The 26200-nt window shown below is 52.3% G+C and overlaps 3 protein-coding genes across 4 annotated transcripts in view; all 3 read left to right on the top strand.

Annotated features, from left to right (window-relative positions):
• Eeig1 (estrogen-induced osteoclastogenesis regulator 1) overlaps positions 1–10019 on the top strand; it is a 29625-nt gene extending 19606 nt beyond the window's left edge. The window contains exons 4-11 of the mRNA XM_087899736.1: positions 962–1078; positions 3134–3180; positions 3315–3472; positions 5466–5570; positions 5660–5876; positions 6334–6455; positions 6548–6617; positions 7659–10019. Of these exons, the coding sequence (XP_087755862.1) occupies positions 962–1078; positions 3134–3180; positions 3315–3472; positions 5466–5570; positions 5660–5876; positions 6334–6455; positions 6548–6617; positions 7659–7704 (882 nt within the window). The 3' untranslated portion in view covers positions 7705–10019. The remainder of the gene's footprint in view (positions 1–961; positions 1079–3133; positions 3181–3314; positions 3473–5465; positions 5571–5659; positions 5877–6333; positions 6456–6547; positions 6618–7658) is intronic.
• Positions 10020–11164: 1145 nt separating this feature from the next.
• Dpm2 (dolichyl-phosphate mannosyltransferase subunit 2, regulatory) lies at positions 11165–14280 on the top strand. Its single transcript, XM_048432102.3, has 4 exons — positions 11165–11303; positions 11565–11654; positions 13019–13121; positions 13659–14280. Exons 1-4 carry the CDS (start codon positions 11301–11303, stop codon positions 13715–13717), a joined length of 255 nt encoding a protein of 84 aa, XP_048288059.1. The 5' UTR covers positions 11165–11300; the 3' UTR covers positions 13718–14280.
• Positions 14281–15521: 1241 nt separating this feature from the next.
• Positions 15522–26062, top strand: Pip5kl1 (phosphatidylinositol-4-phosphate 5-kinase like 1). Of its 2 annotated transcripts, none has more exons than XM_085681360.2 (10): positions 15522–16204; positions 17002–17241; positions 18280–18333; positions 18501–18655; positions 18869–18993; positions 19279–19313; positions 19403–19458; positions 20364–20476; positions 20713–20860; positions 23353–26062. In XM_085681360.2, the coding sequence occupies exons 1-10, from the start codon at positions 15833–15835 to the stop codon at positions 23618–23620; spliced, it is 1566 nt and encodes a 521-aa protein (XP_085537486.2). In that variant the 5' UTR covers positions 15522–15832; the 3' UTR covers positions 23621–26062. The 2 variants fall into 2 exon arrangements, with proteins under 2 accessions (XP_085537486.2, XP_048288062.1); XM_048432105.3 differs by lacking the exon at positions 15522–16204 and adding an exon at positions 16211–16353.
• The last annotated feature ends 138 nt before the right edge of the window (positions 26063–26200 follow it).

The following is a 26200-nucleotide window of genomic DNA, read 5'->3' as shown; positions in this document are numbered from 1 at the left end:
GACATCCCCACTGCTAGACCTCCAGAAGCCCACATCCCTGTCTGCCTGCCCTGGCCCAGCAATGGAGGGGGCTGTCAAAGTGTCAGTGTACAGCCAAGGAGCCTTCAGCCCACATCAGATGCCGCCAGACCTTCCCTGCTTTTCCATAGCAGGGCCTTACCTTTATCCCATTGTACAAATGAGGAAACCAATACCTACAGAGGGACTGGACTATAAAATGGGGTCTGTCTGAGTCATTACAAGGGCCTGATTCCAAACCCAGTTTTCTGATCCTGTAGCCTGTGCCCCTAAATATTGTAACTGGTGCACAATAAATGTCCCAGTTAGTTTGCTGTCTTGATGATCCCCAAGCCTGGCACTCTGTCACTTCAGCCTCAGTTTCCCCTGTTCTGCTTTTGTCCCTTCTGTTTCTTACACCTCACCTGCACACATCCTCAGAGGAACAGGTCCAGACTGGTTGGCGGAAAGCCTTACCCAGTAAGCCTGTGCACGCGACACAGTGTCCATATGTTAGATTCTTTTCTCCACCGGGACGTCATGGGGACCCTGCCTACTCTGTAGTGTTTCGTCACCTCACCCTGCCACCCAGTTCCCATGGGCTCCTGCTCTTCTGCCTGCTCTCTGTCAGCTCCCGACAGCATGGCCTTGTTTCCTTGGGAACAATGTGTCTGTGTCACAGACAACAATGTCCTTTCATCTCAGGCACACTGGCCCTAGTGCACCCTGGGACTCTACACAAAGGGTGCTTTGTGGCATTCAGGGATGTGAGCTCCTTGCTTTGCCACATTGGTGCTGCTGACCCAGGATCCTGTCCTTGAGTTCTGGTTATGCAACAGTCAGTGTGGCTATGGGGTGAGCCTGTCCTCCTCTCCTCACCCCTACGAAGTTAACCCCTCTGGTGCATCTTTTGCCCAGCACCCACACTCCCTGAAGCCTCCCACATTTTCTTTTCTCCTCCCAGCTTGGCTTCACTGACTTGAACCTGGCTGAGTTTGCAGGCTCAGGCTCCACCGTACGCTGCTGCCTGTTGGAGGGATATGATACCAAGAACACTCGCCAGGACAACTCCATCCTCAAGGTACCTGGGCCCTGCTACTCTTCTGCCTTCCCAAGGGGCAGGGACAAATGTACGTCCTCATCAGAAGACACAAGTTCTCAGAGACGCTGGGAGGATGCAGGCCCTTAGGTTATGACCTCAGTTTTCCCATCTGTGGTTGGGTGTGACCCCCACCTTCCAAAAGGGCTTGATAAGTACCTTTGTCAAGATGAACCTTGTGCCATGTGCCTGTCCTTTTCTATCTCGTGGCCCTGACAGCAAGCACAGCCTGTGGGTGTGGTATCTGTCATTAGCTCCAAGTTTCAATAGGAGGGAGTCATGACAGCAGAAGTTCCATCATTTGCCCTAGCTCATAAGCAGAGCTAACACTTAATCCTGCCAGTAATTTAGCTGCACAGCCTGGCTCCCAGTTGTTGCCCATCACGATCTCAGATTTCCTGGCTCCTGGTGAGGTATCAGTGAGTAGAACTCATGTTCCGAACCCATGTGCACCACTGAGGGATGTACTCCGAGAGCTCCAAGGCAGGCCTGCCCTGTTGGCCACACAGGTCTCTAGAAGCCCAGGTAGCTCATTTCCCTCAGGCAGCTACTAATGTATCTTCTTAGGAACAGAAATACCCAGGTGTCTGCATAGAACACCTCTTCGTCCCTTTCCACACCCCTTTAGAGTCTGGCTGAGAAAACCGGTTTGTCCTAATACCACGTCTGAGCTGACCTAGGAGTGGCCTGCTGTGCCTGGCACAGAGCTGGGCACAAGGTAATCGACAGGACTTGAAAAACATCTGAATAGGGGTTTAGGCTGGTAAATGTGGTAGCATACTGTGTAATCCCAGAATTTGAAGCTGAGGTAGGAGGATCATGAGACCGGTCAGAACTATACAACAAGAAGCAAGAACGTGTCTTTAAAAAAAAATAAATAAATAACTGGGCAGTGGTGGCGCATGCTTTTAATCCTAGCACTTGGGAGGCAGAGGCAGGCAGATCTCTTGAGTTTGACACCAGCCTGGTCTATAAAGTGAGTAAGTGAGTTCCAGCCAGGGCTGTTACACAGAGAACACTGTCTTCAATCCCAGCACTCGGGAGGTGGAGGCTGGTGCTTCTACATGAGTTCCAGGGCAGTCAGGACACAAGACCCCTAGAAAGTAAGAAAGGATTGGGAGATCCAGATTGGTTAATATAAAGTCTTTCCCAGGAGGCCTGTGCACTGTGTTAGAAAGAAGTCTGGAGCCAGGCGACCTCAGGTTCAAGGCCAGCTCCCCTATATCCTGTCTGCTGAGTTTTGTGAAGTCAGCTATCCTGAGAGTCTTGCTTCCCCCGCCTACAACTGGGTCTGTCACCTACTTTGTATACCGTTATCATGGCCAAGTGAAATGATCCATAAAAAACCTGAGCCCAGAGGCTGAGTGACACCATCACACTGAGGTCTGGGATCTGAGCACTTCTTTCCCTGTCTCTTACGCTCTGCCTCTTACTCCTTCTCAGCCCGTATTTTGAGACTCAAACTTAACCATTGGCAGAGTCATTTGCAAGTGGGTTCTAAATTCTATACTGGTTGGATATTTTACTTTATTAAAAAAAAAACAAAAAACTTACTGGGTGGGCCTTTAATCCCAGCACACACGAGAGGCAGAGAGGCGGGCGGATCTCTTAAATCGAGGCCATTCTGGTCTACAAAATGAGTTCCAGGGCAGCCAGGGCTATGGAGAAACCATGTTTGGAAAAGATATAAAGCAAACAAAAAAAACCTTTGAGCCAGCCCCGTTTGCCATGGTTGGGCCCTGTGAGTACCCCCTACTTCTTGTGTGGCTCCTTGAACCCTGTTCCCCAGCTCCGAGTTGGGGAAAGTAGATCTGAGTGAGTGCGGCCCTGGAATTCAGTCTAGCTGTGATGTGTAATTGCTGGTGCCGACTGTGCGTCCGGGCGCTAGGTGTCAAATGGGTCTTGTCACTCCTCTCCCTGGGCTGCCCAGTCTGTCCTCCACACAGGACACCGGGCTCACTGTGGGCAGGTGGGGCCCAGAGGCTGACCCAGGCTGGGTGTTGGCAGCCAGTGCTGATTTCTGTCCTCTACCAATAGGTCACTATTGGCATGTTCCTGCTCTCTGGAGACCCCTGTTTTAAGACGTGAGTGTCACCCTGGCTATTGGTGGGGTTGGGGGCCGTGAAATAGATTCTTCCTTCCTCCAGGTTCTGGGGTACCCGTCTCCATCTGATCCTGAGATTGGGGCACCCCAGTCACACCCCTCTGTCCTCCCAAGGCCACCATCTACTGCCAAGTCCATCTCCATCCCGGGCCAGGACTCCTCCCTGCAGCTGACATGTAAAGGTGGTGGGACCAGCAGCGGTGGCAGCAGTAGCACCAATTCCCTGACTGGGTCCCGGCCCCACAAGGCCCGGCCCACCATCCTGGGCTCAGGTACCATCTTCATCTGCCTGTCTCTCCACTGCCTGTGACTACAGCTTCTCCCCTGAACATCCTGTCCCAGGAAAATGCTTATCAAGAGGAGGGTACAGGCATAGTGGCGCACACCTTTAATCCCATCACTCAGACAGAGGAAGGAGAATCTCTGATTCTAGGCTAGCCAGGGCTAAATATTGAAACCCTCTCTTAAAATGAGTGTGGTGGGGTGGTGGGAGAGGATGCATGCTTCTGATGGTGCTGCCCTTGCTCATGTGGTCTGAGTGCCATGATAGCCTCAACCCTCAAATCTGGGAGGCAGGGGGGCCTGAGATGATTAATAAGCATATAGCATGTATGGCTCTCCAGACCTGAGAGCTTTGATGGACCTCACCACCAGGGCTTGACTTCCCCTAGGTGCTGCCGTTGCTTCCTGCCTTGGCTTGGCTTGTACAGGGGTGGGTGCTTCCCAGCACAGCACCATCGCTCTTTCTAGCTAGTAGATCCTGGGCCACAGAGGAGAGAGCTGTTTAGACCAGCACATGCTGTCCTGTGTAGACTAAAAGGCAATAATTCTCTCCTGAGCAGAGAGTACCTAGCAGCTTGTTCCCCTGCCTTATACAGCGAGCATGTTGAGAACTTGAAGTCTGCCTGAGCTGGTGTGGTACGTGCATGAGCCCAGTACGGGAGATGGAGGCAAGAGGATCAGAAGTTTAATCTACATAGCAAAATCATATCCTCCTGGATTACTTAGGACCCTATCTTAAAATTAAAAAAAAAAAAATCTGGGCATAGTGGTACAAACCTTTTAATCCTGGAAGTCAGAGGCAGGTGGATCTCAGTTAAGAGGCAGTTAGAGGCAGCTTGGTCTTTATAGTGAGTTCTGGGTCACTTGCCTAGTGAGACCCTATTCAAGAAATACAAAACCCTGCCTGACTTCGGTGGGAATATGGCAGACCTGAATGCAGCCTGTAGCTTGAGTATCTCTGCTTATCTCTGGAGTGGAGGAGGTTGGTAAGGCAGGGGTGTGTGCATACGCAGAGCCTTGCCTAGTTTCCACCTAGTTCCTTTTGTTCACAGCTGGGGAGTGAGTGCCAGGAAGGGTGGTTTGAACTGACCTAGAGCATAGCTTTTGGCCTCTCTTGGGGTCTTTTTCCATCCTCCCTGCTTTTCTTTTCCCAGATTTGCCAACAAACCCAAGTTCATTCTAGTTTCAAGGCTTTTAGTATGCTGTTCCCTGCTGCCTTCTCTGTCTCCCCTCTGTGGTGTCCTAAAGGTCTCAGCATTAAGCTCTGTCCTGGGAAAACTCTTATTTGATCCACAGACTGACCAGGCCTCCGTGGGCGCTGTCCTGATTCACACACTCACCAAGGTTATAGACTGACCAGGCCTCCATGGGTGCTGTCCTGATTCACACATTCACCAAGGTTACAGACTGACCAGGCCTCCGTGGGTGCTGTCCTGATTCACACACTCACCGAGGTTACAGACTGACCAGGCCTCCATGGGCGCTGTCCTGATTCACACACTCACCGAGGTTATAGACTGACCAGGCCTCCATGGGCGCTGTCCTGATTCACACACTCACCGAGGTTACAGACTGACCAGGCCTCCATGGGCGCTGTCCTGATTCACACACTCACCGAGGTTACAGACTGACCAGGCCTCCATGGGTGCTGTCCTGATTCACACACTCACCGAGGTTACAGACTGACCAGGCCTCCATGGGTGCTGTCCTGATTCACACACTCACCGAGGTTGTGGATAGCTGTCTCATCTTTTGTCCTCAAAGATCTGTAGCAGATAGGCTACTCAAGAAGGTCCCACAGCCACTTGAGGAGTGGGTGACTGGGTTCCCAGGGTAGCCTGTGACTTGAGGTAGATCGCTGCTCCTCTAGCCCTTGATCTTCAGTCTGTGGAATGGAGTCCCAAGACAAGTGTCGCATGGAAGACTTGTTGAGAGGAGGCTTATGGGTGAGGTGGCCCTTAGTAACCTTGCTCCTCTCCCCAGGACTGCCAGAGGAGCCGGACCAGAGCCTGTCCAGTCCTGAGGAGGTGTTCCACTCTGGCCACTCCCGCAACTCCAGCTATGCCAGCCAGCAGTCCAAGCTGTCTGGTGAGTGGTCAAGCCTTAACTTAGGGATCTCCGGTCTCCCACAACCCTGGGGCCCTGTAATCGCCTTCCCAATATTGTCCACCCCCCAGGCTACAGCACAGAGCACTCTCGCTCCTCCAGCCTGTCTGACTTGACACACCGCAGAAACACGTCCACTAGTAGCAGCACCTCTGGTGGCCTCAGCATGACTGTAGAGGGTCCTGAGGGCATTGACAGGGAACATCGGCCCCCGGAGAAGCCACCTCGACCTCCTGAGAAGCCACCACGACCCCCACGGCCCCTGCATCTGTCCGACCGCTCGTTTCGGTGAGTCCTATTATTTGAGACTCCCTGGTAAACAGAACCCTTCTAGTGCTCCCTATACTTTGCATCTGACCACACAGGGACAACAGAATAGATTCCCCATCTCCACGTGTTTAATGGTTATGATGTAACCAGCTGCTGGCTGCAGGAGCACAGCCCTGGGCTAGGCATGTACCCTTGCTATCCAGTGCTGCTGTTTGTGGTTTTGTGTATTAGTCTGTAGAACCAGCCAACAGTGTTTGAGCCTTAGATCCCCTGCATACGTGTTGTTTGACTTGAAGGGTACTTAACCTTAGTCCTAGTCTATTAACACCTGCCGCTAAGGATGAACGGAAGGGCTCAATGAAGTGCTACATGGGTGTGCATAGAGTGTGCTAGTGCTGTAGGTGCTGGGGTTACCCGTGTCTTGTTGCTGTGCCTGTCACTGCCCTGTCATACAGTTCTGTCCCTCTCCCTCAAGGCGAAAGAAGGACTCAGTGGAGAGCCACCCAACCTGGGTGGATGACACCCGCATTGATGCGGATGACATTGTGGAGAAGATAATGCAGAGCCAGGACTTCACTGATGGCAGCAATACTGAGGGTGAGCTGGCCACTTCAAGCCGTCTGGGGGCGATGATAACCTCCAGAGGCTGCCCCTGCCCGCTCAGCCTGTCTTCCCTTGTGTCCCCACAGACAGTAACCTTCGGCTGTTTGTGAGCCGTGATGGCTCCACCACGTTGAGTGGCATTCAGCTGGCCAACAGGTAGGAAACTGAAGACAGGGATGTGTGGTAAGGCAGCCATAGGGACCCCTGACCTGGCTTGGACCTCGCTAACTGTGTCTTCAGAGTGCCTTCTCACAGTCCTTTGTGAGGGGAACTCCAGTGTGTCTGGCTCCCCAGGCCTGTGAGCCAGTGAGTGAGAGCAGTGTCCAGCATACAGGACTGTCCTAGAGCTTTCCCTTGTGTTCCTTTGAACTTCTGGATCCAGAGCCCAAAAACCTCTGTGAAGTGTGTGTCTTGTGCTACTCTGCTGACCCCTGTTGGCTGAGGCTAGAAATTACGACTACCCTCTCCCAGCATTCCTTCTGGGCTGCCCTGGGTGGAAGAGCAAGAAACCACAGGGACCTACTTACAAAGGTGATAAAGACCTTAGATCACTTGTAGAGTGAGAAGCTGGGATTTGGAGATTGGAGAAGGGAGGAAAGCCTGGTTTCTGCAGGACCCAAGCAGTGAAAAGAGTAGATGTACTCCCTTAGCATTTTCCGCACCTCTCTGCTCCCTTTTTTGTTTTGTTTTGTTTTTTTGTATTTTTGTTTTTGTTGTTTTGGTTTTGAGATAGGGTTTCTCTGTAACTTTGAAGCCTGTCCTGGAACTCACTCTGTTCCAACTCAGGCTGGCCTCGAACTCTCTGAGATCGCTTGCCTCTGCTTCCCAAGTGCTGGGATCAAAGGCGCACACCACCCACCACTGCCTGACTTTCTTGCCATCTTAACAAATCTGTTAAGATTTGTCCCTCCAAACCTGTTTCCTCATTTGTCAAATGACCCAGGGAACAATCTCTCCTTGCCTGGGTGGTCCATCCATGTGTGTGTACACAGCTGATGTCCAGAGGGAATCAGGCACAGCTGTGGACCTGTTTCTGTCACCCTGGGGAAATGGCTAACCATCTCCGGGCATCAGTTCAGCCCCCTGTAAGAGACTGGTAGCCGTGATGGCATGTGGAGTACCCACAGGGCTGGCCCAGGGCAACGCTCAGTAACTGGAGCATCAGAGGGAATAAGCTCACTTTTCTCTCCCCTGCAGAGTCTCCTCTGGAGTCTATGAGCCTGTCGTGATTGAAAGCCATTGAGGGACCAGGTCTGAAGAAGGGCCCTGCCGTCTCTTGCACCCAGGTCAGCGGCATTCCTGGAGAAGCCGGAAGCTGCCCTTCGGATCTGCTCTGCATTGTACCTGTGCCTCCTCGTACTCTAGCCACACGAGCCCCACAGCATCATTCCATTGTCCTTCATCCGCCCCGGAGCCACTGGTCCTGGGTGCCACTGTGAATATTGTCCTCGAACCACTAGAAAATGGGGGCGATGGAGCTGACCAGGACTGCCCAAACTAGAGAAGACTTGGGCCCAGCAAAAGACACAGTCACTCCTTCATGTTGGGGTGCTTGTGGCTGCCACCCCCATGATCTGCTTACTGCAGGAGCAACAGCTTCAGCCAGTCTAAAAGGCTCTTGCTCCTTGGCCTTGCCCTTTAGAAGCTGGACCCTCCCCAGAATCCTGCCACCTTTGACCCTCTGCTTTGTACTCCAGCTGTCCTCTGTATCCTGAGGAGACCTGCCGGCAGCTTTCTCCTGGGAGCCAAGACCTCAACCCCACCTCCCTCATCAAATGTTCTCCCGCTGCCCTGCAGCCTGCACTTTGCACGTGCTTGTCCCCCACGGATCCTTGCCCTTATCCCAGACTCCTGGGTGCTGTCTGCTGTGCAGCCAGACCTAGGGTCCAGTCGCCCGGCTGGAACGTGGCACTGCCGCTTCCCTCTAATTATCCCCAGTTCAGACCCAAGAGCAGGGCCTAGAAAGGTCTGAGCATCACGGTGCCATCTGCTCAGGGCTGGGTCCTGAGCAGCTGGCCTTCCTGCAGGAAAGGAAGGGTGGGGCCCAGCTGTGCTGGGTACGCAAAGGCCTCTTCCTCTGCTCTCCTGTCAGCAGGCCTGGGCTGGGTTCCAGGCTGGAGAGGCAGTCAGCCAGGTGGGCTGTGACTGCACGGACTGGAGCTGGTTTATTGCCAGACAAGCCTCGGCCCTCTGGGCAAGGGGCATGCTTTCCCTGGGGAGTCTGGTCCTGTGCCCTGCTCAGGCCTTCCCCTTACCACCCACCCTCTTGGTACCTCCCCAGCCCCAGCACTTTCTGTGACTTCTGTAATTTGCTTAAAGGAGGAGGGTACTGGCTGCCAGTTCGGCCCTGGATAAATTCCCACCCCTTAAGTTTCACTCATTTTGTATCAACCCAGCAGGCTGGCGTTTCCTTAACCTTTAGGTATTTTCCTTTCCTTCTAAGTTCACAGTTCTGAATTCCCCCTCCCCCAGCAAGGGGAGGTAGGTGCCTCTGTTCCCCACTCCACCTACATCTCAGCAGGGCTGGGGACAGGGGATGGGGGTGGGGGGCAGGGTACAGGCCACTCGTTCTGTGGATGGGGGATAGCTGGACTCCCCAGGTTGGGAGATCCCTTGCTCAGTTTCTGTCTTCCTTAGTTAGCAAAAGTTGTTGGGGCTGTGATTTTAGAGCCTTCCTGGTGTTAGGGCCAGGGCATTTCTAGGGATTCTGTTGCCATTGTTTTAAACACCTGACGACTCTTGGAAAATGGATGTTAGAAGGCGCTGCTGAGGCCGAACAGAACATGACTGGAGAAGGTTCTGCTCAGCTCAGAGAGTCCTTCCTGCCCAGCGGGTTTCTGGCACTTAAGGGACGCTGGCAGCCTTGTTTCTAGGTGAGGTGACCTCTGGAAGATGGAGAGAGCACTACCACTCTTGCTTGTCTGTGTCTGCTTCAGAATTCCAGGCTCCAGACAAAGCAGTCAGTACTGCTAGGAAAGACGCCTCCAGACCAGGTCTAAACCAGAGGGTCTGTGCCACACTGCTCCTGTTCTAGACACTGGGCTGAAAACACAGCCACAACCAAATGAACATTGGTGGGAGCCCGAGACTAAGAGCCTTTCTCCAGCCTAAGAGTCCTCTTGAGCTCGGTGATGCCTACATGGTGCCCAAGCACCTGGACTTCAAATTCTATATACAGAGATAGGCTATATTAAGAGATATTTTTGGAAAGGAATTGGTCTATGCAATGCCAGTTTGGAGCCTTCTTGAAAGACAGTTTAATATTTCTACTAGGAGATATAAAGGTCTACAATATTTTTAGGGTTCTTTTCTGGTTGTCCCCACACCTGACCACACTGCATGGTCTGGCAGGAAGGAGAAGGCGGGTCTTCCTCTGTGGGAGGTGAAGGAGGAATGTTTGGTTTTGCTTTACTCCCTCCTGTTCTAACAATGTTACCGCTGCTCCCCATTCCATTGGCTGTATCTCTGTCTCGGCTTACAGTAGAACATAATGTCATTGGGGAAATCAGCCTAGTGTCAATGTTTGATTGGGGGGATTAAATGTTGATGTTTTTGTTACTCTGTTTCGTTGGTTTTTTTTTTTTTTAAATTATCTCATTACTATGTTCACTTGGGGGCCAAAACAACAGAAGCTCGCCATATATCTTATATGTGCTGGATGACATGCTGGGGAAAGCTTAGGAGGCCAGGGTCATAATCTCCACACTCTTAAAACAAAAATTCCCGGACTCGGTTTCTCTGTGTGTCTTGGCTGTCCTTGAACTCAGCCACCTGCCTCTGCCTCCTGGTGCTTTGCTTTTCAACTCTATTTGTGAGGAGTGGGCACAAAAAGAACATAGAACATAGCCAGGCAGTGGTGGCACACACCTTTAATCCCAGCACTTGGGAGGCAGAGGCAAATGGATCTTTGTAAATTCAAGGCCAAGCTGGTCTACAAAGTGCGTTCCAGGAAAGCCAGAGAAACCCTGTCTTGGGAATTTAGCCATGACACTCAGTTTAGGCACTCTGGGTGTGGGGTGTTAGTCACCAAAGAAATTGGTTAAGCTGGGCAGTGGTGGCACATGCCTTTAATCCTAGCACTCAGGAGGCAGAGGCGGGTGGATCTCTGAGTTCAAGGCCAGTCTGTTCTACAAGGGCTAGTTTCAGGACATCTATGACTGTTACACTGAGAAACCTTATCTCGAAAATCCAAAAAACAAACAAAAGATCCCACACTGGAGCTGTGGAGGCACAAAGAGGGAGCTGCTGCCTCAGGAACGGACACAGGGCTATCCAGAAATGTGGCAGTCAGAACCTAGTGGGAAACCAGCCAACAAGGGAGTATAATTCCCTCTCAGCTAGTGCAAATCCTCCTCATCCGTGCTGGCTTGTCTGTCCACACCTCCTCTGGGCCGTTGGCGATCATTCTACAACCTCTTTGACAATTTCAGGACCGGGAAATTCTTTAAATTCTGGTGTCTGCTTCACCACTGGCTCAGATTATGGTCTGTCCTTCGCTGACTCTCATTTTTGCTACGAGGGGTGAAAAATGACTTCCGACTCCGGGATGCATCTCGCTCTGGCTTGGGGCTGTGATGTTTAAGGGAGGATTATTGGTTGGGAAGGTTATGACAGTGCTGTAGCCACAAAGACCAGGAAGTCTGAGTCAGCAGCCAGTTTCCTTTAGAGACTACATTTCCCGACGTGCAAAGCGGTTGGGGGGGGGGAAATGTGCCCTTACGTCTGTCCTCGACTGGTCCAAAGACTACAACTCCCGGAGTGCCACTCTCAATTTACAAGCCGGAAAGTCCTCAACCAGGAACCGGATGTGTCTTGTTGCTCCGGCGAAGCGCTGGGAAGATGGTGAGCCTGGGTTGCGGTAGCTGTGTGGTTTGGGGATATCAATGGTCGGGCCTGGAGTCTCACTTGGGGTTTGGGGTCGGGCTTTCCGAACCCGGATCGCTCTCCCGGCCGCTTGTGGATAGGTGACACGAGACCCGGCGTGGCTTCCTAAACTGGAGCGCCACTTTTAGTCAGCCCCCGTGTACAGCTGTTGAATGAATGAGAAGCTCGGCGTGTAAACTGTCTGCGCATCTCGCCAGCTGAGCCTTCCTTTTTCTCCAGGCCACCGGGACAGACCAAGTGGTGGGATTTGGCCTCGTCGCCGTTAGCCTGATCATCTTCACTTACTACACCACTTGGGTGATTCTTTTGGTATGTACCCCCCGCCCCAAGCTCACCGTCACCCTACGCTGGATCTCTTAATAAGCAGACTCCTAACACGACTCAAGCAGCATCTGCATGCCAGGCACTGTGCTGGGTGCTTGGCCTGCCATAATATCACAAAATCTCCACTATGATTGCTGATGGTGTCTACATTTTATAGGTGAGGTTGAGACCCAAGGAAAAGAGTAAGGTCCAGCCTCTCTCATCTGCTGCACCGGACGGTTAGCCAGCACCTCCTGGGTGTAGCAATCACCAATAGATTTTTATTAACACCTTGAGGCTTCTCTCTTTAAATATTTTTTTTATTATGTATACAATATTCTTTCTGCGTGTATGCCTGCAGGCCAGAAGAGGGCACCAGACCTCATTACAGATGGTTGTGAGCCATCATGTGGTTGCCAGGATTTGAACTCAGGACCTTTGGAAGAGCAGGCAATGCTCTTAACCTCTGAGCCATCTCTCCAGCCCTCTCTCTCTCTCTCTCTCTCTCTCTCTCTTTTTAATGTGGGAAAAATCTGTGAGTTATTGCTTAAAAGTGCATTGTGTTTGAAAAGGGGAACCTTGCAGTCAGCACCTTTAGAAAGAAAGCTTAGGGGGTTGGAGATATAGATAGCTCAGCAGTTAAGAGCAGTGACTGCTCCTCCAGAGGACTGGGGTTCAAGTCCCAGCACTCACATGGCCAGCTATAACCATCTATAATCCATTTCCAGGAGATCCAGCAAAAGGCCAGGCAGTGGTGGCGCACGCCTTAATCCCAGCACTTGGGAGGCAGAGGCAGGTGGATCTCTGTGAGTTTGAGGCCAGCCTGGTTTACAAGAGCTAGTTCCAGGACAGGCTCCAAAGCCACAGAGAAACCCTGTCTCGAAATCACCTCCCTCACCCCCAAAAAAGAAAGTACCTGGCACACCAGTCTTACTTAAGTGTTGGCTGGGTTGGAGATCCAGGGCGTGAATGAGGTGCACCTGCATGCATGTGCACATATTATAATCAAAAAATAGAATAATTTAAAAAGACCTAGAGTTCCTGCATTCCAAAGGCAGACAGAGGAAGGGAGGTCTCTGTGAGGTCCAGGTCAGCCAGGTCAGCCAGGGCTATGTCGTGAGACCTTGCCTCAGAAAACAAAAAGACTGGTTTCCAGCACTCAGAAGGCTCCCTGAGATAATGCAGTGAGACTCTTGTTAAAATACATATCCACCTAGAAGAGAAGGTGGGGAACCTCTTGGGGATTCTTCATGATTCTTTGCTAGACACCAGGACAGGTCCATCCCCTTGGACAGGGGAGGTGGGATGGCTTCCTGTTTGGGCTAGGTAAGACGAGCAATACTTACCAGAGCTCTTGCCCTTGCTGCCAGCCGTTCATCGACAGCCAGCATGTCATCCACAAGTACTTCCTGCCCCGTGCCTATGCTGTCCTTATCCCACTGGCCACAGGCCTCCTGCTGCTCCTGTTTGTGGGTAAGACTCCCATTCTCCAGTGGTCTCCTGATCTGGCAGGGTGTGCGTCCACTCTTTGACACTTGCTGTACATCTGCTTAGAAGCTCCTTGTCCCCAGCTCTCCCTGGGGTTTTCCTGTTCCTCCTTAACAATCACAGGTTCTCCCTCCTGCAGTCGCAGCCTCATCCTCGCACCTGGGCCCCCTACCCTCCTACCACCCTTGCATCTCTTATTGCTTCTGTGGACTGGGGACTATATCTTCATCATTACAGCGTTTTAAGCTCATGGGAGTACACTGAGCTAGTGCAGAGTGATTCGGGTGACGGGACGATAGGATGGGGTGCTGGTAGGTAGGAGGGCGGATGCGTGAGTAGATGGATAGGAAGATCATTCCCCGTGAAATCAGAAGCACTCTGCAAAGCTCCTTGCACTCACTTGACGATGGTTGACTGGCCCGCGGGGTGTTTGCTTGGGAGCCCAACCTTGCGTGTGGGTCATCTTGCCCTGCCATCCAGCCTTCACTTGGGCCTGCGCAATCCTCTCACTCTGCATTCCAGGATTGTTCATCACCTATGTGATGCTGAAGAGCCAGAGGGTGACCAAGAAGGCTCAGTGAAGGTCCAGCGATGAGGCTACCAGAACCTTCTCCATATCTCCTCCAGGGAAGAGGCCAAAGGTCACAGCCTGCAAGACAGTCAGCATGGCTGTGCTGCAGTCCTCTTTGGGAGGTGGGACTGCTTCCAAGTCAGCTCTGACAAACTGGAACCCTCTCCCCTCTCATTTGTCCTTCCAGAAGCCAAGAGGAAGATTGACTGGGAAACCTCTTCTTCATTCCCTTTGGGCTCAGGCCAGAACATGGCTGGTCCTGTCCACCTCACAGTCCAAGCTCCCTGCCACTCCCACAGGGTCCTGCTCTCGTCTGTGTTCCTCTTGTCATGTGCTGGTAGACATAGCAGGCTCCACGGTTGTGTGCAGCCTCCCCACCTCTTGGACCAACCCTGTCCCTTCACATGGCAGCTCTCTGTGTCTGACACTGTCCAGACTCCATGAGAACTTCTGGACCCAGAAAGCCCTAGGGAAAGACTGACAGACCACAGAATCCAGGGACATCCAGGCAGCCACCCCAGATCCTAGCTGGCCTGTTTGGGAAGATTTACAAATAAATGTTAATTGTGTTGGTGTTTGTCTCTCTGCCTTCTTGCTTTGGGGAGAATGGCTTGAGGAGGCTCAGATTCCCTTATTGTCCTACCTCTGCTGTCCCTATGCTAGACACAAGGTGAAGCGGAAACTGGGAACAGTATGGTCCTGGCTGGGGAAAGTCACAACTGGGGAGTCAAGAGGAGCCTAGCACACCTTTTAAGGTCTTATATAGCCTAGCCTGGCATTAAAATATGTAGCTGAGGATGACTTTGAACTTCTGGTCTTTTTTTTTTTCTTTTCTTTCTTTTCTTTCTTTTTTTTTTTTTTTTTTGTCTCCATTTGTCCAAGGCTGGGACTCCAAGGTTGGGACACACTACATCTGGGGTGAACATAGGGCTTCATGCTTACTGGGCAAGCGTGTTTCCCTCACCCTGGCTCCTTCCCCCATCTCTCTTCTACATGACCCTAAATTGTATCAGTTCTCACTCTTTTCTCAAGCCCTCTCCAGCCCTTTTTGATTACAAAGCCACCATCTCTTTTCCTAAAAAAGCGAGGGTCCCCGCTCTGTGCTTCCCCTACCACTCTGGCTTCCACTATGGCTTCTCAAAAATACATATTAGGCTAGAGAGATGTGTTAACAGCTACACCGCAGGACCAGAGTCCAGTTCTAGCACCCACATTAAGTGACTTCCAGTTGCCTGCAATTCCAGTTCCAGAGGACCCGACACTCTCTTCTCGGCTCCACTGGCACCCCACGCGTGTGCACACAGACAAGTTTAAGCCAGCATATCTGAACACCTTTCTCATCTACAACTCTGGTTCTCTGTGTTCCTCCCACCACCCCAAGGCCCTGCATGGCAGAGACTATCTAATCAGTACAGCCACTGTGGTCTCTTACTTATGGAGATGCATCAAGGCTCCCTGCACCCCCTACTCCCATCATTCCAATCTATACTTCTCAAGCACCAGTTTGTGCTGGGCACTGAGGCAGGAAATTTGCTCCATGTGGTTTCTGCCCTGGTGGCACTCCCATTTCAGGAGGATTTTGATGTAATAAACCAATACCTGAGCAAGACAATCTCTGCTCATGTCAGGGGTGATGAGAATAAAGGTCATGTGACCCAGAGTGCAGGGGAAGTACATAGAGTCCTGCAAGGTGGGAAGAAGGATCATAGCAAGTAGAAGTCCAGACAGAACTCCTAGGGAGTCCAGGATGGGGGACAGCAAGCCTCGAGGTGGAAGCTTGCAGTTGGCGCTCACGGTGTTTGGAGACGCTCACGGTGTTTGGAGACGAGTCTAGAGTAGGTCAGGTGGCCTGGGCCGTGGTGAGGAGGCTGGCTTCTGTTCCACTGCCAAGGGAAATCACTGGAGGCTTAATGGACAAGGGTGACATCATCCTGTCCATGCCTTTAAAAGATCAGGCTAGAAGCTGTATCCCTCCAGCTAGTTCACCATGAAAGCTCCAGAGTTTGGCACCGCTCTGGCCCCCGGTGGGTGCTTCAAGTCATATGGAAGGATGTATGACCTGGCGATAGTCACTTCTTTTTATGTTTTTAGTTTCTTCACCTGAGAGACAGTCAATGGGAATTTCATGCCTAAAAATAGCCGAAGAACACAGTTTAGACTACCTGCCTCCAGAGCCAGCACCAGAAACCCACGGCCTCGGTTCAGAAGGAAATTGAGACGAAAATCCTTTCGCCGGCATCCTAAAGAAAGTCCAGCGGCCCCACCCGACCAGGCCCAGGGTGAGAAAGATGCTGCAGCAGCAGCGGAGGTGGGAGTCGCAGGCAAAGGCCAGCGCCCCCCTCGAGGATTGGACATAACCAGGGCAGAAGCCTCGCGATTGGCCTGTCGCAATGTAGAGGTGGGGCCTGATTCCTCCATCGCGGCCTCGGGGATACAGCCAAAGCCAGAGAAGCTGCAGTTAGGGGCGATGGCTACTCCAAGCCCGGGGCCCCGCGAGGTAGGTGCGGACCGGAGAGGGGACAGAAGAGGGAAGGGTGAGTGAACAGGTTCCGCCTTCCTCTTGGCCAGAGGTGTGGACACGCCCCCATCTCAGCAAGGGTAGGACTTTGCTCTGGGACGACCAGGACATGCCCCATATGGGCACAGGTATGAAGGGGGTTATAATCAGGTGGGTGCCCCCCGAGGTGTTCCTCAGTTTCCTCATCAGGAAAAATGGGAATGATAAGCTCTTCCATAAGAGCTCTAGCTCTCAGCGTTGAGTACATGATGGGTCTCCCCTAGCAATGGGGCATTTCAAATAGATTTCAGCATCTATTTGACCTTTCTTGCTGGCATAGATCAGGGAATCCAGGGAATCGGAGTCACTGAATCTCCCAGCATCCTAGCACCTGCTGGCAAGGCTTCCTCTGAAGGCAGCTCAGCCACAGCAGTAGCAGCTAACATGTAACAGACCTTACATGATGCAAAGGAAAAAATAAGACCCCAGGCAGCCTCTGAGAGCCAGTCAGACTCAGCTGGACTTGATAATAGAAGGCGTGCTGCAGGCGGGCGTATGCCGGACGGGGAAAGGAATGGGATCAAGAAACATGATGTAAAAGACACACAGAATAAAGAAAATGGGAATTTAAAAAAGAGGCATGCTCGGTCTACATCCTATTTGGGTCTCGCATGTCAGGTGCTATGTGGCCCCTCAACACCAGGAGCGGCCATAGCATCATCGCTGTGTTTTATGGCTGGGGAAAGTGAAGCAGAGAGCGGCAAAGGGGAGATCTGAACCTGTGTGTTTCCCTTCAGAGACACCACCGTGTGCTCTTTGTCTCCTGTGACTCCTCCCATCAGTCCTCCTCCCTGGAGGTTGCAAACAAGCCAGTTCCCCCAGGGAGTCAACATGGATTCTTGTGGCGCCTCCGAGACAAGCACAATCGAGTCGGCCTGTTTGAGGTCAATCCAGGGCACGAGCTGCACAGAATGACACGCATGATGCAGGAAGGGCTGTGGGCTGCCACCCAGGTCTTCATGGACAACCCACCCAAGGTGAATGACCAGTCCATCTCGTGCAACACAAACTCCAAGAGGGACGCCCGGCCGGCTATCCGTGATACTGTGGTACTGGGGATCAGAGAGACCTACCAAAGAGAGGGAGGCAGGGATGTGTGTCAGGAAGCAGAAATTCTGGGCTGGGATGCTGGAAAGCCTGGGAGGTACGAAGGACTCCCTGCTTCAAGAGGTGGATGTGTGCTCTAGGTGGGCCTCTTTCTCTCTCTAGGTAGGCCTCAGTACCCCCATCTGTATAATGTGTGGAGGGGTTACTACCCCTTGGTTGCTGAGGCCCCTTGGCCCTGCCAGCTTGTATGGTTGAGAAGGGACCCCGGCTCCACCCAAGCCAACCCAGCCCATCCTCCCTGGAGCCTGTCGGGCTGGGGCCACGCTGGCTCAGCAGAAAGGGTCACCTAATTGCCAGCTCAGCAACCCAGTAGGCGGGTGAGCCTGTATGTTGTTTGTGTGCACACACGTGTGCACAGTCCAACTACCACATCTGGAGGAAATTCCCTAGACTTCACCTGCAGAAAATCTCTTCTGGCTGGGCTCCAAACATTTGAACCCTCTCGCCCTGCCTCTGGCTGCCAGTGCTGAGGACCCTGTTTCTCCAATCCATCCCCCTTCAGATTTTGGCCCTGAAGCCACCTTCCCCAGGCAGCCTCCTCTAGTCTGGCTCTCCCAGGCACAGCTGGCAGATGGCCTGGCTTCGGGGCCTTGCCTTTCGTTGGGATGGAATCTGGCTGTGCACAGCCAGCACGAGGGAAAGCATGTTCCAGGCTTGAACTCACAGCCTGGTCCTGAAGACTCAGAGGTGGGTGATAGCACACACCCATGGGGCCTTGCCTCAGGTCCTGCCCATCCTTCCTCCAGCCCTGAGTGAATCTGAAGCCCAACTGCCCAGCTCAGGCTAACAAGACTCATCCAGTCCCTGTTTGCTAAAGTAACAGACAAGGTCAGGTGTTGTAGTCACAATCTCTGGGTAGGCGATGGCGGATCCCGACTTTCTCTAAATCCCTCTACTCACCCCTGCAGGGACCTCCCTCCCAGAAGGATTTCTCTGAAGTCATGACCCAGGTTCACGAAGAGGTAAGGAGCCCAGAAGGAACAGGAGTCTGCCTTGGCTCCTTCCCCCTCAGCTGTGAGTGCCAGTGATGGCTTGTTCCCAGGACCTAGCTGTGTCCTGCCTCTCCCAAACTAGAGGCCCACTGCCTACATACACCTGAACCCACATGGGGCCGCTTTCTCCTCCACAGGGCTTCGAGATGGGCACCCTGGCCGGCCCAGCTTTTGCACGTTTGAGGCAATTCCTAGGCCTGTCTGAAGAGGACTACCAGGCTACTCTGGGCCCCGGTGGCCCCTACCTTCAGTTTCTCAGCACCTCCAAGAGCAAAGCCAGCTTCTTCTTGTCGTGAGCTTGCAGCAGGGGTGGGGCGGATTGGAGGCTCGGTTCCAAGCTGGCGGGATGGCCACGGGCAGAGGGTCAGGGCCAAATGAAGGTGGAATGAAGCGAGGGAGGGTGGTCTGACACATCCATTCTCGTGCCAGACTAGGAGCAAGAAAGAGATCGGGTCGGAGCTGCTCCAGTCAAGTCTGGACAGTAACCGCTCTTTCTCACTCGCAGCCACGACCAGCGCTTCTTCCTGAAGACCCAGAGGCATCAGGAGGTTCAGGTGCTGCTCGCACACCTGCCCCGCTACGTGCAGCACCTGCGGCGGCACCCACACTCGCTGCTGGCACGGTTGCTGGGTACGCCGCTGGGGGCAGGTCCTAAACCGCAAAGTGCCTGGAGAGGCGGGGTCTGTGGACGGGGCGGATCCTGGGACGGGAGCCCAAAGTGGCCGATTTGGAATTGGAGTATTTTGGGGTGGACCAGCACTGATTCAGAAGGGACACAGATTCAGAAGGGAGTCTTGGGGCGGAACTGGAGTGACAAACTCAGGTATGCTGTGGGTCTTGAGAAAGATGCGCGACCGGTCACGCAGATCCGTGATTGCGGAGTTAGAGGCCTTCACCTGGAGCCTTCTCTTTCAGGAGTGCACAGTCTGCGGATAGCTCGCGGAAAAAAGGTGGGTGTGGCGGAGGCGAGGTGGCTCAGCAGTGGGGGCTGCTGGAGGATGAGGTCCGGGCTCCCCTCACTCCCCACCCCTGTCCTCAGAAGTACTTCATCATCATGATGAGCATCTTCTACCCTGTGAGCCGCATCTCTGAGAGGTGAGTCCTTCCGGAGCGGATATAGGATTCCGATTCCACAGGGACGGTACAGTCTGAGGCCCCAGTACTTAGGCGTTAGACCACCAAATATGATCCTCCCAAGATCAGTAGGTGGGAGACAGATCCCCACTACCCACTTCTCTTAAAAAGGCATTGAGCTGTTTCCGTTCTTTTCTCCCCTTGCCTTATCTCCTCAGTACTGGGATTACAGGCCACCACACTGTACTAGCCACCTTCATTTTATAGTTGAGAAACTGAGGAAGTCTAATAGGATCAGAGAACAAGACAGGGAAGATGATTCAGATGGTAGAGTCACCTGCAGGCAAGCCTGTAGGCTCGAGTTCAATCCCCAGGACCCACACGGTGGAAAGCATTAACTAACTCTTTCAAGTCAGCTACAGGCACCATGCACTCACGCATAGAAATAAAAAATGACCGGGCGGTGGTGCACGCCTTTAATCCCAGCACCCGGGAGGCAGAGGTGAGCGGATCTCTGTGAGTTCAAGGGCAGCCTGGTCTACAAAGCAAACTACAGAACAGCCAGGTTTGTTACACAGAGAAAACCTGTTTCAGATAAACCAAAAATAAAGAAAGAAATGTAGTTAAAATTGGAGAACAGACCCACCCTGCTGGTGGAATCCTCTTTCTGGCAGACAAGATACTGAGAAACAGGCAAGGCAGGGCTTACACCGGGGTTGGACTTGCAAAGGCCTGAGTTCAAATCCTTGCTTACCCTGTGACACAGACAGCTTAAAGGAACGCTTGAGCCTGTGTTTCTCCATCTCTAACATGGGGACACAGTCTATGGGGGTGCTGATGTTTGGAGGTGTCTTAGCCCATGTAGGAACAATCACATCTGGGAAGCTCTTGCTTCCAATGATTTCTGTGTGTACCCCACCTCCCAGGTATGACATCAAGGCTTGTGAGGTGAGCCGCTGGGTGGAGCCAGTTCCTGAGGGCAGCCCCTTTATCGTGGTGCTGAAGGACCTCAACTTTGAGGGGAAGACCATCAACCTGGGTGAGTCCCGTGGTAGTCACTGTCTCCTCTTCCTCCATCCAGGGTGAGGTTTGGAAGAGGGCCCCTAGTACTGCTCTGTGCCCAAATTCAGATCCTTGCTCCAGATTTACACAGCCCGGGGGGTACAAGGCAAATCACAGGATAGGGATGGCCACGACATCCACACTTTGGGGCAAGTGCAGGTGCAGCCCGCACGCACACGAGGAGGACTCAGGTGGGGTCTGGTGATCTCACAGGATCCCAGCGGAGCTGGTTCCTCCGCCAGATGGAGCTGGACACCGCCTTCCTGCGGGACCTGCATGTGCTGGATTACAGTCTCCTGGTGGCCTTTCAGCTTCTCCACGAAGATGAAAAGGATTCTTACAACGTTTACAGTACGATGAGGTGCGCCTCGCCTACTGGTGCAATGGCAGGGACAGGTGTGGAAAGCTAGGTGGTGGGGGTGAGGGCTGCCTTCCCTCTGGTGGCATGGCACAGGCCTGAATGCTGGGAGGTACTCTGTGTGTGTGTGTGTGTGTGTGTGTGTGTGTGTGTGTGTGTATGGCTACTAGAGGCAAGGGACCCGGATCGACCACAGCAGAGGACAGAACTAAAGGGGTCCAACTGATCAAGGCCCTTTAATGAGGTTTTGAACAGTCTGCCTATTTTCTGGCGGGGCATATGGGGTCACCAGAGGTTTCTAAGCAGGGATAAGATCCATTTAGTTCTTTTGGCCTCTTACCCAGTCGTTCCATCTCTAGGCCCCTGAAGTCGCCATGACTGGCACCATCACCGTGTACTGTGTAGAAGTGACTGTCACTCTGTGCATGTTGGCCATGACCCTCACTGAGACCATGGGCTGTTTCTCACTTTACAGATGTGACGGTCAAGCTCAGAGCAGGCGAGGGAAGTCAGTGGGCTCCTGTTCTGATAGCATTCTCCAAGGCTCACCTCTGTGGTTGAACAGAAAGGCCATTTAAGAAACCAAGTCTGCTGGATGGATACTTTAAAGCAGACCTTTAATCCCAGCACTTAGGAGATAGAGGCAGCTGGACCTCTGAGTTCAAGGTCAGCCAGGGCTACATAGTTAGACCTTGTCTCAAACAACACCAACCCTGAACCCAAGCCCATTGGTCTAATGCAGGGGAATAAAAGATGAGGATGCCCTCGGCTCTCATGCACCTTCTATTTCTGCCCCGTCTATGGCAGAGGCCCTTAGGGCAGAGGAGGTTTGAGTAGGATCCAGAGTGATAATGGCCCATACAGTCACAGCCCAGGCATCCACGGAGCAGTGCTGTTCAAGCACGGCTCTTACCCACTGCCAATGTATCGAGCTGAGCACTACCAAGTCCCAGTTTGCAGAGGATAGCGTCAAGATGAACTTTTTCCCAATAGGCTCTTTAACGCTGCCTCACAGCTCCCCAGCTTCCAGCTTAATCCTGCCCAGGCTCTTCTGCCACCCCTCTTGATTGGTCGGTACTGTGGTGGGGCTTGTCTCTCATTGGCTGAATTTTCTCCAAGAGCCCGCCCTCAGCTATAGCTGTAGTTCTCAACCTGTGAGTCTTCAAACCAGATATCCTGCTTATCAGATTTTACATTACGATTCATAACAGTAGCAAGATTACAAAGTAGCAATGAAAATAATTTTATGGCTAGGGTCACCCCAACATGAGAACTGTATTAAAGGGTCGCAACATTAGGAAGGTTGAGAACCACTGCCCTATTATAGTGTCTCCTGCAGGACAAGGTAGAGAAATTGAACTTGCTTTGCCTGGGATTTGGCGGCAGGAACCTGCTCCTAAAAATACATTTAAGGAACCCGGCAGTAGTGGCTCACATCTTTAATCCCAGCACCCGGGAGGCAGAGACAGGAGGGTCTCTGTGAATTCAAGGCCAGCCTGGTCTACTGAGCGAGTTCCAGTACAGGGTCCAAAGCTACAGAGAAACCCTGTCTCGAGAAACCACACACACACACACACACACACACACACACACACACACACACACAGTTCACAGTTCACAGGTCTACAAACTGCGGTTAGACTCTGTTCTCAGTTCTTCATCTCTATGTGCCGAAGGCTTCTGGGATTGGACTCCCCACAGAGACTTAGAGGATACAAGATGAGGGCCAGGTTGTATGATCTAAATGTTTGAGATTGGCCCTCCCCAACAGAAATATAATTTAGTCCACAGTCCTATGTCCCATTCACAGACACTGGCCAGAAGTAGCTTTTGAGTCTTTGAAAATAGAATTAATTTTTTGGGGGGCCCTGGTGATGTAGCTCAGTTGTTGTTAAAGAGCTTATCTAATACGCCAAGGCCTGGCATGGTGGTGCACACCTTTAATCCCAGCACTTGGGAGGTAGAGCCAGGTAGATCTCTGAATTTGAGGCCAAAATTCAAGTGAGTTTCAGGACAGCTAGGGCTGTTCCACAGCAAAACCTTGTCTCAAAAATAAAACAAAAATATTTTATTTCAACAACCTTAATGTATATAAGACTATTTGCGTTATTTTCAATACTGCCCTTTTAAAAGATTTTATTTTTAAATTACATGTGTGAACATGAGTGCACTGCCTGCAGAGGCCAGAGGATGGCGTTGGAGCCCCTGGAGCAGGAGTTACAGGCAGTTTTGAGGGGCTCTTGGTGTATGCTGGGAACTGAAGTCTGGTCCTCTTCAAGAACAGCAGGATGGCTGAGCCACCCCTCCAGACCCTCAGTACTGATTTTGAAGTTCAGTTTATATTGGAACTTGATATTATTCATGACAGTGGCTATATTTCAAGGGTTCAGCAGCCACTTGTGGCCAATGTCTGACTGTCAACTACGCTATTCCTCAGCTTCCTAAAGTAGCTCACTGGCTGGGAGGGGACAGCTTTATTCTATTTCCACACCTAGGTCCGTACATGATGCGCCAAATTTGGGGCTGGAGGAGGGCCGGAACCGCCGGCTGCTGCTAGACGTCCCCAACGCCCTCCATGTCTTGGATGGGCCAGACCAACGTTATTTTCTGGGTTTGGTGGATCTGACCACCGTCTATGGCCTTCGCAAACGGCTGGAGCAGTTGTGGAAGACGATGCGCTACCCAGGCCAGTCCTTCTCCACCGTCAGCCCGGCTCGCTACGCCCGTCGCCTGTGTCAGTGGGTGGAGACGCACACCGTGTGACTCTCACCTGTCTGCTTTTTCATCTGGATATTGGGCATGCGCCCGCAACAATTTTCCAGCGGTACCCAGGGAGCTAGCCTGCAGTTACTCCTACTAGCCACAGGAGAGCAGCATCCCCTAACTAATGCTGTAACTATTCAGCCCTATTGGGTGACGGTGCTGTGTCCTGTTTAGAGGAAGGAATCCCCCCCTCAACCCCAGCCTCATTAGCTCATTTACTATTAAAAAAAAATGTTGATATTCTCTTTTTACAGACCACGAAATGGAGGCTCACAGGGTGAAGGGGGGTGAGAAAAGACCACAGCAATAAATGCTGGAACTAGCCTGCACCATGCCTTGGGCCCGGGAACTTACAGTCTTGGCCACCAGCTCCTGTAGTCCTAGCTTCACACTCTGTAGAAGGGGGAAAGTGGACACTCTGCTCCCTTGTCCCAATGGGAGAACAAGTCCAGAGGCTTTAAGGTGCAGGTTAGGAGCAAGACCAGTCCCGGATACTAGGCCTCCCAGTTCCAAGCTCTGATTAAGGCTCCACAGTGCCCCTCTGGGAGATAAGTGGGTAAAGATGCGGCAGAGCAGTTGTCCTGGAGCTGGTCATGGCGAGGGTGGTGTGGAAGCGAGGCTGGGGGGGGAGGGCCCAAAGTTCACTATTGATCTTGAATGATCTCTCAGTCACCTGTCAAATGGGGAAGCCCCAGCTGCTAGTCCAAGAGTTTTAGGATAGTCATTAGAACCCCTAAGTACCTGCTTTCCTTCCTCTGGGAAACCAGCATGGCCTCTGACCCCAGACTGAGCCAATTTTGATCAATGGCCTTTTCTTCCAAGATGTACTAGAGCCTGGCTGTGTTTCCAGGACATGGTGCTAATTCCCGGTGCCTTCTTGGTCTGATGTATGAGATAGAAAGATACACACAGACCTCAGTAACACAGTCAACATGGCCCGGGCAGCTGCCCTACAGCAGGCTCTTTCCTGGGATGCACAGCTTTGGGGAGAAGCCTGGGGCCAAAGTCCTGGGGAAAGGAACCGTTATCAAATCACCTCCCAGATGATGTCAGGAGGGAAGGGACTTTAACTTCTAAACTGAGACCAGATTGGTCAGACATGTCCCTTTTAGTTCCCAGGCTAAGGACACAGTGAAGGACCTGGAATTTGGGAGAAAGGAAACCTCTTAGCAAGAAGTAGCATTGTGGGGGCTGTAGGGGGGTTGAGAGATGCCCCCCAAGACTAGCCAGCCAGGACCCTGGGAAAGTCTCTCAATAATTGTTCTACTGGCTCATCGGAGATGGCCAGACCTTGAAAAGTGGCTGGGGAGCCAGGCTGTGGTGACGCACACCTTTAATCCCAGCACTCCAGAGGAGAGGCAGACAGATTTCTCTGAGTTCAAGGCCAGCCTGGTCTACAGAGTGAGTTCCAAGATGTGATCAAAAACTACACAGAGAAACCCTGTCTTGAAAAGCCACACACAAAAAAGTGGCTATTTGGACAGGATGGAGGGGAGAGCAGGCGAGGCTGGCCTCAGTGGAGCATTCCAGGACCTGCCATTTTCCAGACATACACATGGCCTGTTCTGGGTGTTCCTGGATGGTCGCTTTGCGCTGCCGCAACTGCAGGGCTTTCTTCCTGGTTGGCAGGAAGTTGAGAAATAGTGTTCAGCTTCTGATGCTACCCAGAGATGTCCAACCAGAGGTGTAGGAAGGTAGCAGTTGCCAGAATAGCAACTGGGATCTGTTGCCACATCTTCTGGGCCTGGTTCCCAAGGGACTGACTCAGAGCCCTGCGTCACACACAAAGGTGACAACTCTCCTTCTACTCTCCTGCCTGTGAACCTTGAGAAGGCCTGAGGCTGTGAGGGAAGTGGCCTAGGACGGCAGAGACCCTGGACTGCTCGCTCTCCTGCCTTGTTTTGTATGTGTTGGTACTGACTGAGGGCATCACAGACGGACAGGAGTCTAATGGGTGCATGGGCATGAGAACAAGGGAACTGATTCACAGAGTGACTTCACGGTGCACAGCTAGGCAGGGGGCTAATACCTGTAGCATTTGTGGGGCTGAGCAGGTCCTAGACCAGACTGGACTTTGCTAGTGAGTTTTCATCAACTTGACGACACAAAGTAGGGTCATCTGGGAAAAGGGAACCTCACTTGAGGAAATGCCTCCATCATTGGCTTACAGGCCTGTCTTTGAGGGCGTTTCTTCCTTCCTTTCGGTTTTTGACTAATAACTGGTGTGGGAGGACCCAGCCTTCCGTGGACGGTGCCTCCCCTGGACAGGTAGTCCTGGGTGGTTTAGGAAAGGTGGTTGAATGTGAGCCTAAGGAACAAGCCAGTAAGCAGCACCCCTCCAAGGCCCCTCTCCAGCTCCTGCCTCCATGTTCCTACCCTGACTTCCTTTATGATGGGCTGTGATGTGGATGTGTAAGATGAAATAAACCCTCTCCTCCCCAAGCTGCTTTTGGTCGTGGTGTTTGTCACAGTAGCCGAGAGCCAGCTGGGAGAGCTACATAGAGAGATCCTGTCTGAAATAATAAAATAAATTTGGAGTGTCACATTGGAAAGGGTGATTGGCCGCGGTGCTCCCGAGGA

The sequence above is a fragment of the Myodes glareolus genome, chromosome 21 (genome assembly GCF_982192425.1).
Source record: "Myodes glareolus chromosome 21, mMyoGla1.1, whole genome shotgun sequence".
Lineage (NCBI taxonomy): Eukaryota > Metazoa > Chordata > Mammalia > Rodentia > Cricetidae > Myodes > Myodes glareolus.
This window is presented reverse-complemented; position numbering and strand designations above follow the sequence as displayed.